Genomic DNA, 12,630 nt, shown 5'->3' with positions numbered 1-12,630 from the left:
GCCACTTGGTTTGGTTCAGTGTTGGAGGGTGTGTGAACCCCCGCAGCTCCACGGTGAGGACAGGACTTCTGAAATGTTGTCGCGTGCTGTCACCGAGGCTAATGATAAGCTAGCTCTTGATGCTCTGTTATCCAACTATTATCCATGTACATCAAGACTCCTCCCAGTTTCATTCAAGCCAATCAACCATTCCTGCCAAATGGATCCTGTGTAAGATGCAGCAATCCAATAACTAGACTCTGCTCTTCACTATTGACCCAGCTTTAATCCATTCATTCATTAATCCTTTCATTCATCTGCCCATCTGCCGACTGATCCATAGTCAGCGTCAGACAAAGCCTTGATTAGCTTGACTGACAGATCAAGTATGGACAGGAAACTGGCCACGCGTGTGTGTGTGTGTGTGTGTGTGTGTGTGTGTGTGTGTGTGTGTGTGTGTGTGTGTGTGTGTGTGTGTGTGTGTGTGTGTGTGTGTGTAAGCGTATGGTCAATGATATGTTGTCAGCAGGTGAAGTGACCGGTTAAAGATGTTGCATCACAACCCAGACATGAAGTGATAATCAATAATGACCTATTTGGGTGTGAGTGTATTTCGACGCGTCTGTTTTCAGGTCACGTTGGTTGAATGTTAAACAGCAAACGAATGTTACCTGAATCTCCGAAGCTTATCAGTCTTCCTGCTGTGTGTTGACATATTCCCACGACTCTGTGTGTTCGTCTCTTTAAAGAAAAAAGACATGACTTGATAAGGTGGAGATTTGTGACACAACATGATGAAAAAGTGTTGTTGTAGATGTTTTTGGGGGGAAGGCTGCAGAGGAACTAGAAGGTGAGAATGAGACAGAGAACCAAGACTTAAACTTTGGATAGAGAGACAGAAAGAGGGAGAGAGGATTGAATTGATGTGGGGGATTTCTCTTTCCCAAACCTTCAGTGAGCAGTGTAATGATGCTGCATTGGCTGTGGTCCCAGAGTACGACTCTATTTCATTAGGTGTGATTAAAGCTGCCGTGCTGACTTAGGCCTCCCTGCCCGGCACACCTCACCTTACCCCTCTGACATAACTCAGCCCAGCAGATCCAGGCCTCTGCTACCTACTGTTGCTTTTGTCTTAACATCATTTTTAAGCTATTATCGTCTTCTAAAGGCTAACTTGTTAGCAAACAAATGCCTACGTATGCATCCAGCAGACAGAAAGCAACATTCAATTTGAGTCCTGTTTGTGTCCACATGATGAATGTAAGTCCAGTATTCACTCTCCTTTCAACTCCTGAGAAAAGGATCTGGCTCTTTAGCTGCTAGACGTTCCACTTTCCTCACCGGCTAGTCTTTGTCTGCCATTTGGTGCTGCGTAGCTTCCTTTTGTTTTTGCAGAAAACAGCTGCTTCTACGGGTTGAAACACGGTTGATCAGAGCACTGAATTAAACGGTAAATTATTGATATTAAAATGGGCTCTTAGGTCATCAGCAGAATAAAATGTGTTCTCTTCCTGGACTTCTGAAACATTGCTGGGAACCTCTGGTTTTAATGCTGACTACATCTGTCTCTTAGCTGGCATCACAACAGTTGTCTGGTCCTCATCTGCAGTAAACAAGTCAGCAGACACTTGCTTCTCTTTAACAAAGACTTACTCTCCGCCTTGGCAGAAAAACATATAACACAGGCCTGTAGATTCCTTAACTCCTCTGGGCTTAGACACTCTTCAGGCTCACGCACACACACACACACACACACACTGTATATCAAAACAGTGTGTGTGGACAGGCGAGAAAGTAGCCTACCAAAATAAATTTGCATGTCCTTGTTCATCCTGACCAGGCTGCCTGGAGGCTGAAGGCCTCGTGGTCAGAAGGTCAGCTGGGTCACTCATACAGCTCTGTAGTGACATCAGGGCCACAAAGAAGAGACCACCAATTTATCAGGTGGTTTCTGATATCAGACACTCATTTTCTTGGTGTCTGATACAAACAAACAGCTGCTGTTGTTTTGCACAAAGCAACTGTCTGCATCATGGATTAAAAATAGTCATTCTTAACAGTCTGTGAAAGGCCTATGGTAAATTCTTGTTAAATCTTATTTATTTGTGTCCAGATAATGTTCGTCTGATTCTTCACAGCACTAAATAATGAACCCAATGACTTCAAACAAAAATCATGTGCATTCCTTCAGAACAATCGTGCCATTTTGCTAAGCGTGGGAAAGACAGACAGTCATGTCTCAGCAAAAGTTTTTGTCATTGCTGCCTCTCGCCACTCTTTGAAGTCATAACTAACTCATGACCAGCCAACACATTGTCTGATTCATACATACAATATCTGCTTTATTGAAACTCCTGTTTTGCAGACCTAAATATTGTTGTTGTCTGACACAAAGTAGTTACACAGAGCCCTCCTTGTACAGAGTGCCTGTGCTTTTAACTTCACAAACAAATCAAAGGGGATCGGTTTGATTTCTCACTTGACAAGATAATAATCAAAACATTTAGCATATTTCCATCTATATATATTGATATTAACCTAGCAGATAACACAGTTTAATTTGAAGACCCCTTCACTATGCCATACAAATAGTAAAAAGTAGCATTATTTATATGGTGACCATTGTAACATCATACTTATACTGTCACTACATTTCTGACAGTACTTAATCTCATAATGTCCAAACAACATTGTTCTTATATCCCTGGAAGACTGACTTTCTCCTCTGCCCATTCATAAACGGACATTTCCACATATCCTAACATAACCCCGTGGAACACACACAGTGCTGCGTCATTTCATGCACGTCAGCTGATGATTACAGGACACAGTGGACATGTCATACAGACAGAAGAAGTAGTCAAGGTGCAGTTAAAGGTAACCTAGATGAGTCACCCAAACAGCTATAGACCTGAGTGGGGGAGAAAGGAGCTTGGTTGTATAATTTCCCCAGTGGAAATTGCAGCAAGCATCATAATTAGCATTTCCAGTATCTTTTGTGCCTGAACTCAGACTGATATAACCCTTGTCATTGTCACCAAAACAAATCCCAACCTAATAAAAAATAGCACTGTCAAATTAACAAATTACAATATGCTCTAATACCCCTTCACACACACACACACACACACACACACAATAAAAAGTATTAATATCTGTTCATGAACCTGGGTCCCATGGCAACACCAAATTTGCTCTGTCTGGGTGTTGGGATGATCGAATCCCCCAGACAAATCACTGCACGATAACACAGGCCTCCGCTCTGCCGTGTGAAGAGGTCATCCATTGATATTAATGGCCTGGTGGTTTACTGGCCTGTGGTGATTGGTTAAGTTTATTCAGGCATTAGTTAGAGGGGCAAATCAATGGGATTTAACAGCCATTTTGACTCCAGAGGGTCGGGGGCATGTAGTGCGGAGGGGGGCTGGAGGTGGAGGATGGGATGAGGAAGATGAAGAGTGGAGGGAAATGGAAGAGAAAGAGGAGAAGCAAGGGGGGGGGGACCAAAATGAGGAGCAAGTGGAGCTTGTGTAGGAAGATGAAAGATAAAAGGCAACCAGGGGAAAGGTCAAGGAGGAAGAGGAAGAAGAGAAGCTGGGGGAGGAAGGTTAAGAGCAGGAATGGGGAAGGACAAGTGGAGAGGAGTAGAGGAGGAAGGTTGAGGTGAAAGATGGAGGTTTGTCCTTTGCTAATCTGCCGGAGCGCTCACGCAGACGCACGCAGGCTTGTTATCTGTTGTTTCGTCTACCGGAGGAGAGATTCCTAAATTCTCTTTATGTGTTGGACATCTCAGCATCTTTTTATCTGTGGCTGAGTGACAGTGTTCCCCCTTTTCCCAGAAACAGCTGACCGTGAGACTTGAGTCAGATCACCACTGACCCAGTCCCACGTTTATGTAGAGTTTTTGGCTAGTTAACACCCCGTCAGTTTACAGTATGTGGTCACTACTTAGAGACTAAATTTAACACTGAATTCACACTTTCAGGTAGTGAATCGTTCTATATGTGCAGGGACTTTAGTTGATTTTGCTCCCAATCTGTAGTGTTCAGTGTAACAGTGGTTTCCAGAGAAAATTAGAAAAATTCTGCGTCAGTGTCAGAATGAATAAATGAAAAGAAATGAAATAGTAAGTCAGTCTGATTATCAGGCTCTCAAAGGGACCATGAATATCTACAGCAAACGTTTATGAAAATGTTCTATTATATATACTTTATATTTTGAAATAACCTTGATCTGGCATCCATGTATCATATACGTTATCTCTAACACTTCTTCTCTTCCTGTCTGTCTTTTGTCCTCTCAGATCCAGTCTCAGTGGACCTGGACCAGTATGATGTGGTTTCTCTGACTGATGCTCTCAGAGGTTTCCTGCAGGACCTGCCAGCCCCCATCATCCCCGCCACATTCTACAGCGAGCTGGTCTACACTGCTCAAGGTACAGTGTGGTACACTGCGACATACACCGGTGCACTAGTGTTAGCACTAGTGTTAGCACTAGTGTTTGCACTAGTGTTAGCCCTGGCTAAAAACCTATTAAAGGGTCAGTTCAGTCAAATCACAAAATAACATGTTGTTGCACTGTCGTACCTCTAGTGGTGTCCAGGCAGGTTTTGTTACTGCCTCCAGAACAATACAAAATCAGAATCTCAGAGATCTTAAATCCTGGACAAAAAACACCAAAACCATCTGCATGGGAAGTCTTTTTTTTTTTAATTAGTCAAGTAGTAAAAGTGTTTATGAATAAAATCATAACCAGGTAAGGCCGAAGTTGAAGTTTTGGGAAACTTTTGGGAAGCAAAACTACCAACACAACTATGACCTACATAAAACTTTGAGTTTTCCTGTAGCTATAAGCAGCATTTTCATGGATGGGGACTGGTGTGAGTTCAGGCCTCCGGCTGCATCCTCAGTCATATGCTCTCCTCTCTCACGCACTGCAGGCTTAAACTCTGGAGCTCAATCTGAGCTCAGGGTGGTTTTTTTTTGCCTCTGTCACTTGGCATGAGCGCCGACACTCGTCACACCTGACAGACTTCTGCCATATCTGGATGTAAAGACGACAAGGCTGTACCCTCTCGTCAGCGTCAAATTTCTTCTAATCTCCTGACAGCTTCAGGATTATATAAAAGCAAACTCTGAGCTGAAACATGGCTCGCTGCCATCCTCTCTCTCTTTTCTCATATTCTGTGCAGCTGACCTGCCTGTTCACCCTTTCACCTGCCGCCCACCTCGCCCAGCAGGCCCTCCTCTCTCAGGCTTTTAGAGACTCTCACACTCTTATCTATTTTTAATGAACCCTACCTTGACATTAGGCGTTTCGTGCCTTGCGTGGGTGGTGTGCGTGCCGGTGTGTGGAAATAAAAAAGAGTCAAGGACAGACAGATGAACAGACTGACGAGTGTGTATTAGCATTGTGCACATTAGCATGTGTTTGTCAGGACCGTGGCATCGCCTGAGCTTGCCAGAAGTTTGCACCAGCTTCCCTGCAACCTCCTCCCAAAATGTTACTTGGCTAAGATCCTCGACATGATCTCCAACTGAAAAAACCCTCAATTATGCAAGTGCTTTTCTCTCTCTCTCTCTCTCTCTCGGTCCTCCTCCCGTTAAGTGACAGCCCTTTTTTTATTTTACTTATTCATGGAAACATTTTAAGTCAGGATAAACCACTTTGAAAGGATGCATCAAGTGTTTTGCGCAGGTCGTCCAAGGTCAAGCCCACTGAAATTGAACTTCTTATTTGGGAAGGAGTCGCTTGAAGAGCATAGAGTGATTCCCTCTGTGAAATCAGAGGGTATTATAAAACAGGTTTTGAGGACTGAAGCAGTTCATTTGTACAGATAAGTCACGCAATAATACTGAGAGATCCCTGAAAAATAAACTATTATGCTCAAAGGGTGAGCCCTCAGCCTTCAGGTCTACATACCAGAGCTTCTGCTGGATACGTCCGTCAGTGAGCATGTAGCTGCATAGACCGGAGGCGATAATAGTGGTAATAATAGAAATATGTGCCAGTGATGGACACTTGAAAAATGGCAGAAAATAGTGGAAAATGCTCATCATAATGCCCGAGGGGACATCTCCAGTTTACCAAGAGTCCAAACAAAACCCAAAGACATTCACTTTAAAATGATACAAACCAAAGAGAAGCATATTTGATGGATAAATTACTTCAACAATGAAGTGATTCTCAAAATAGCTGTTAATTAATAGACTAATCGTTTCATCGCTACTCCTACCAGCACGTCAGTCACGTTCATAACGACTGGTTATACAGATAGATGAGGCGGAAAAGACTCTGAAGACTGAGAATGAACATTCACATCTAAGTTAAGTCAACGATACTAAAAGTTAAGCAAACGAGGAGGGGGCTGTGGCAATAATAAGAAGTGCCTGATTATGATGGCCATACTATAAACATGTGTTTTAATATGATTGGATGTTAGCAGTCAGCTAGTCAACACGCCCTGATCTGTTCATACTGGACTTTGAGTGGGTGTCTTTGATTATATCCACATGGATGGAATCAGTAAGATTTGCCTCATATAAAGACACAGTCTGGCCTATCTTAGTCTAATCCCTGAGATCTGTTGATGTTGTAACACTTAAAATCCCCCTCATTCCTTTTCATTTGTTACCTTTCCTCTGGCTGTCCTGCTGTCTGGGAGACATGTCATTCTTTCATCTGTTTGATCTGCGTCCATTTTTCCAGTCAGTGGCTCATCATGGGAAACCCCCACACACTGTTAGAAATAAAGATAAAATGTCTAGAGTTGGAAGGGATATTTTCAAATACCTCTTCAACCCCACTGACCCACCAGTGGGACAGGTGTCACAGTCATTCCACACAATTCTGCCCTAAACTGCCCTAAAAAAGTCAGAGTAAAAAAGATCACGCAGTCTCTGAAGAGACCGTGGTGAATTTGGAGAAATGTGTGTAAAAAGATCCCATTTGAATATGAAATCTGGCAGCAAAACATGTTTTTCGAAGCTAAATTAAATCTAAAAATTTAGTCTTATGTGCGTCATGACTCCATTTAACCCTCAAATTAGTCCAATCATGTTCTGTTTCAGAGAAATCTTCATTCTGTTGTTGTTTTTTCAGTAACAGAATAATTACATGTGTTGCCATCAGATGGACGTAATCCTCCTGTAATCCTCCTCTCATCTGTTCCTGCAGCATTCTGGCAACAATCAGCCTTTTGTTATTAGGCCCGTGTCATATTTCTGTTTTATTATTTCCAGCTTTTTTTAAAGAGAGGCGCGAGGGTCGCGGTGCTGTCACATGTGCGAAAGCGCCTTAAAGCACTTTAAAGTAATGATGACTGCAGAGGAGAGATGAACGATTGTGATGCTGTTTTGAGGTCAGTAGGACGTTGTAGCCTGAAACCCAACGTTTTTATTTTCTAAATATAAAAGTCATAGTTCACGCCTCCCTTATTCTTTCCCATCCTCCTGTGGTCACTAATCTTAATAATTTAATCTGAGACCTTCTACACTTCCTCCCCTCTGCCCTTTTTCTTTTTTATTCATTCCTTTTCCTCACCCCTGCCTCCCTCACCCCATGCCTATTATTTATCCTCTCCCTGTCTTTTCTCATTCATTCGTTTTGCGAGAGTTTGTTAACCTTAATGGTCTCACGAGGTCATCGTCTGTGAGGATAAAGGCCAGCTGGCTGAGACTGACTGACCACTGTCCATCTGGACCTTCAGAGGAGAGACGCTGATGCAGACGGATGAGACCAGATGATGTTAAACGTGTTTAATGACACTATAAGGATCTGATCAACATTTCCAACTTACCTTTTCATCAATCTGATTAGATGACGTTTCCTTTATATTATTCCCTATTTCTCAAAATGTAATTTGCCTTTTTGGATATCTTTTCATACTATGTGTTTACTCACCCCAGACCTGACGCCCCCCCCCCCCCCCCCCATTTACATTGTCACCATCACAGTTTAGTGTGTGCCGCTGAGGCTCGTTCGTTTTGCAGGTATTTGGTCATAACCAAACCATAACTGGCAATCCATGAAGTCCAAAGTTGTTGAGCTGTAATCTTACTGAGATATTGGACCTGCTGACGACCAACAGACCAACAGTGCAGTCCCTCACGCCACACCTCGAGCACGGCTAAAAGTCTTTATATAACTCACAATTATTTGAACTCGTGTGCTCACGAATCTGTCTCCTCAAGCTTTGACTTGCAGATTGTTCAGTAATATAATTTGCATCCTGTTTTATCTGAATTAAATCAGAAGGGCCAGCCATCCTCGGTATAACTGCTGAAATGAAACCCAATCCCTCAAATTTGACTGTTTGACTTATTTGCCGTTTTTACCATTTTTAGATTTTTAAAGAAGAAAATTATTTTTGATTTAATTTCATGGATGGCTATTCCTGTTTCCTCAAGCTGTTTCATGCAACAACTGACCTAATTCCTGTCATCATCTGATTGGATCATCTATTTAGCATCTATGTATATAAATGGAATTCGTGTAATGCAATTAAGTTGAACTTATTCGGCAGAAGCCTTTCTCAAGTCCCCTTGGCCCCCCCTCCCTGCCTCCAATATCCAGTTGTCCAGTCTCCCAGAGTCCCGTGGGGCCAGATGGACAGGCCAAGTTCCCTCTCCAGCCTTGACCTCTATTGACCAGTGGGGTCAACCACAATCCATAATAACAGAGGGAGGAGGACTGTGTGTGTGTGTGTGTGTGTGTGTGTGTGTGTGTGTGTGTGTGTGTGTGTGTGTGTGTGTGTGTGTGTGTGTGTGTGGTGGTCGTCTATGATCAGTAGTGGTCAGACAGAGAGAGGTGACTTCCATGACCCCCATCAGGCTGCAGCAGATTGTCAGCCATCCATCACCGCCCACCTAAAACACACACACACACACACACACACACACACCTCAAGTATCCCTGAACTTCCATGAGCCCCCCAGCGCTCCTTGACAGCAACAAAAATGATCCCATAAATGTTGCACATTCCCAAAATGTCAACATTTCTCCTTTTGAAATGCACTTTTTTACATTTGATGTAAATGTTACATTTATAGTCCTTATGATAACCATTATATCAAGCCTCATTTTGTCATACTGTTTATGGTCGTCATGAAATCCATCGGCATTCTGTAGTTTCCTCTCGATACGGTAGTTTTCGTCGTCCATCACGACAGTAAAGACACAGACAAACGTCACACGTCAGACATTTTGTTGAGTAAATATTAAAGAGAAAGAGAGAAAAAAACAAAAATGATGCTCGAGAGTTGAGCTCATATAAGAGATGAGAGTTTTTGAAGATATGGTTTCGGGGTGTTCCGATTAATACCAACAATGACATTAGATACTTGGAAGTTTGGAAACCTTCTGTAATGAATACTTTCCAAAAATTAAAAGCAGGTTGACAGAGAAGCAGCTCAAGCCTTGTTTGCTGCCCCTGGTGGGAAACACATGTGTGTTCTGGGACCTGGATTAATAAAACACCATTACCACCAATAACCACACGTGTCGCCAAACCAACCAGGATTGAAATCTTAAGGATTATGACTTAATAACTAAACTTGTTATGTTACGTACTCCCTGCAGGCGTGAACCCTGCATAAAGGACTAAGGCTAGGCGAAGTGTTCAGGATCTCAGTCACCCACATAACAGCCTTTTGTTCCTGCTGCGGTCGAGAAGAAGGTTCTGGATACACCAGGCCGGCACTGAGAGGCTGGGAAAGACCCTCTACCCTCAGGCCACTAGGATCCTAAATGAGGACACTGCTTAAGACTAACATGGTAACACATAGGAAGATAGATACACCGACATGCTTGAAGGTTCTTCACATATACTGTACACAGTAACACATGCTCATGGCAAAACATCTTTTTTAGCTGTAATATCTTTCCCAGACTCATTATTGATATTTAATTCATGGAGGACCTTGGGATTGTGGGGAGTGGTGCTTGTAATAGGCCACTAAAAAGATAAATATATTTTGTTAAAAAGGATATTACTTTGTATTTTAAAAAAGTGACCCTCCCTGTTTAGACAGTAAAATGGACGTCATAATGTTATGTCGTGTTTTAGGGCTGGATTTTTCTGTGAAAATCTGGAGCTGTTTTACTGCAAGTCGTCTCTTCCTCTCTTTCTCTCCTTCTTCCTCCATCTGTCCAATCAGTCAGCTGTCAGATATACAGTCAGTTGGTACTCTGAGTTATTGGGATCGATTGGAACACTTAAGTTCCTGCACAGAGGACCAAATACACCAATACCTCACATGGTCAATCAATACATATCAGCTTTCTAACACCGGGATACATACAGCATGTACACATGCAGAGCACTGCGTCACACAAATCACTGTACTATATATACATATATATATATATATATGTGTGTGTGTGTCAAGCAGCAGTCCAGTTTGTCTTTGTCCACAAACACATTTATCTACAACTGAAAAAGAAAACCTTTCATGACCTTTGCACTGTGCTCTGTACTCTGCAGCGTTTGGCTACGCTGGATAACACAGTATAATCTTAAAGGGAAGGTTAGGAAAGGCTTGTGCAAGTTTTTATTTTCTGTTCACTCCGTTTTGAACATTTAATTTAGTCATTCTTGTGTTTAAACCTACAACCTTCAGTGTTACTCAAGCTTTCCTTCTTATTGCATGCTTTTGCAATTAAAATAAAAGACATAATCCTGTAGTTACTGTAAAATCAAAGCAAAAGATCCACACTGTATGAGGTTAATATTCAAGGTCATTCATGCTTATGTTTATCATGATCAGGCTAATTCTTATGCACCTCAGGTTTCTGCGCTTAAAGCTCCAGACAACAGCCGACTTTACGAATGTTCACATCATGGAAAGACACAGATAACAGTTCTTCCTCACTCGCATTCATAATCCTTTGAATAACAGAAGATGTTTTTAAATCAGGACATTGCGAAGTCAAAGTGAAGTCAGTACATTCTGGTTGTGGATGAAATGTTGCTTCTCATGTATCCTCCATTGCTGTGAATGTAACATAAGATTTAAAAACACATACATAGAGTGCATGATTTTACCAAAGATGAGTCCAAATCAGGTTTTGGTTTGAAACCTATGGCTTTAATTTCACTCTTCAGTCTCAATTAGTCAATCTCACGAGGACAAGCTGGACTATAAATCCAAATTTATACGATAAAAATACTGAATCTAAAAGAAGAACTTGGTTACAAATGGAATCCCTGCGCAGACAGAGATAAATGGATCTGATAAGTCTGGTGTTCAGTAGCAGATCTGTGCTCTCCCACTGAGTTTCCCCCGTCGTAAACCGAGCACACAGCAGGCTCGGGCACAGATGTTTTCTTGTTTGCAGCTTGTTTGCGGTGGTAAAGGACCTGTGGTGAGAGCTCTCGTCAATACGTCTGGTCCTCTTCAAACACGGCCCATTGTCTGAACCCCGGGCTAATACAAGAAAAGGAGTCGTATTATCCCCTGCGCCGCCTCCCGCTGTGTCATTTTTACAAGCATCCATATACGAAGCCCCTGTGATTTTCTCCATAGCGTCTGTCAGGCTAGCTGGCTAGCAGCTGGCTGCTGGACTGGATCTGAATTCAAATCACTGATGTCCTGCCAAGACCATGCATCTCCTCAAAGTAGGAGAGCAGTAGGATACGTGCTCGGATGGATATTGATGGAGGTGCTGCTCACCGTGCAGCGCAGCAGGACGTCTGCTCTGTGTTCAATGTATATGTGTGAAATGATTTTTAATGCGAGAGATGTTTGTGCATGTGGCATTCAGGGTGTCCGCTCAGATCTCCACCGAGCACTAAGACACACAGATGCATGCACTTTATTTTCTTAACTTCTGTAAAACACTTGATCTGAAGGTGTAATGTTGGAACCAGGGGACAACTGTGAGCTTAGCTCCGTCAAACATGAACAAATCAACCTTCCAACAACACTCAGTTCACAATGACCGTCCATCCATCTGTTACATGTGCTTTTTGATTTTGCTCTTATAATCATTTAATAGTGTTTTTAAAGGTTATGTTACTTTTTCCACGTATAGATGCAAAAAAAGACTTTAGCAGAGTTAGCAGAGCAACAGTTAGCAGAGCAGAGTCTACTTTGGATGTGTTCAGGCACAGTATTCAGTGTAGGTCACGCGTGATCCCTGTAGTTTGAGTATTCTTGTAGGACTTCACACAAACATTTGTATTTCCTTTGGTTGGTTAGCAGGGAAATCTTAACATTTGGATGGAAAACAAACACTGCACAGCCAAAAGGAGCTTTGGTTTTGTGGCTGGCTTGGCCTCAAAGAAGGGAAATCTTAATGCTCCAGCATACAGCTGTATTTTGTTTGCTGTAGCGTACAAAATATCTTGTGTCAGTTGTGACAGTGCAGTGGAACAACATTCGCTGAAACATTACTTAATTCTGGTTTAACGGTCTAAAGAAACCACTCTGGTGTTGCTTTTGTCTTGTAGAGAGTGCCAGTGTGGAGGAGTGCGGGGAGAGACTGAAGAGGATCCTGGAGTCTCCCAGCATCCCTCAGGCCAACCACCAGCTCCTGGTCCACCTCAGCAGACACCTGGCCCGGGTCTGCCAGCACAGCCAGGCCGGTCCCCGGCTGCTGGGTCAGGCCTTTGCCGAGGCCATCTTCAAGCCCTCTCCTCTCAGGTACGC

At 42.8% G+C, this 12,630-nt stretch overlaps 1 protein-coding gene across 3 annotated transcripts in view; it reads left to right on the top strand.

Moving 5' to 3' along the window:
* pik3r3b (phosphoinositide-3-kinase, regulatory subunit 3b (gamma)) overlaps positions 1 to 12,630 on the top strand; it is a 159,290-nt gene that overhangs the window by 65,385 nt on the left and 81,275 nt on the right. For 2 of the 3 annotated variants that reach the window (XM_070908306.1, XM_070908305.1), the window contains 2 exons: positions 4,283 to 4,414; positions 12,432 to 12,624. In XM_070908306.1, coding sequence (XP_070764407.1) covers positions 4,283 to 4,414; positions 12,432 to 12,624 — 325 coding nt within the window. The remainder of the gene's footprint in view (positions 1 to 4,282; positions 4,415 to 12,431; positions 12,625 to 12,630) is intronic. The other variant, XM_070908307.1, reaches the window with a different exon arrangement.

The sequence above is a fragment of the Enoplosus armatus genome, chromosome 7, assembly GCF_043641665.1.
Source record: "Enoplosus armatus isolate fEnoArm2 chromosome 7, fEnoArm2.hap1, whole genome shotgun sequence".
Lineage (NCBI taxonomy): Eukaryota > Metazoa > Chordata > Actinopteri > Centrarchiformes > Enoplosidae > Enoplosus > Enoplosus armatus.
The sequence above is the reverse complement of the archived record's forward strand: the minus strand, read 5'-3'. Positions and strand labels throughout refer to the sequence as shown.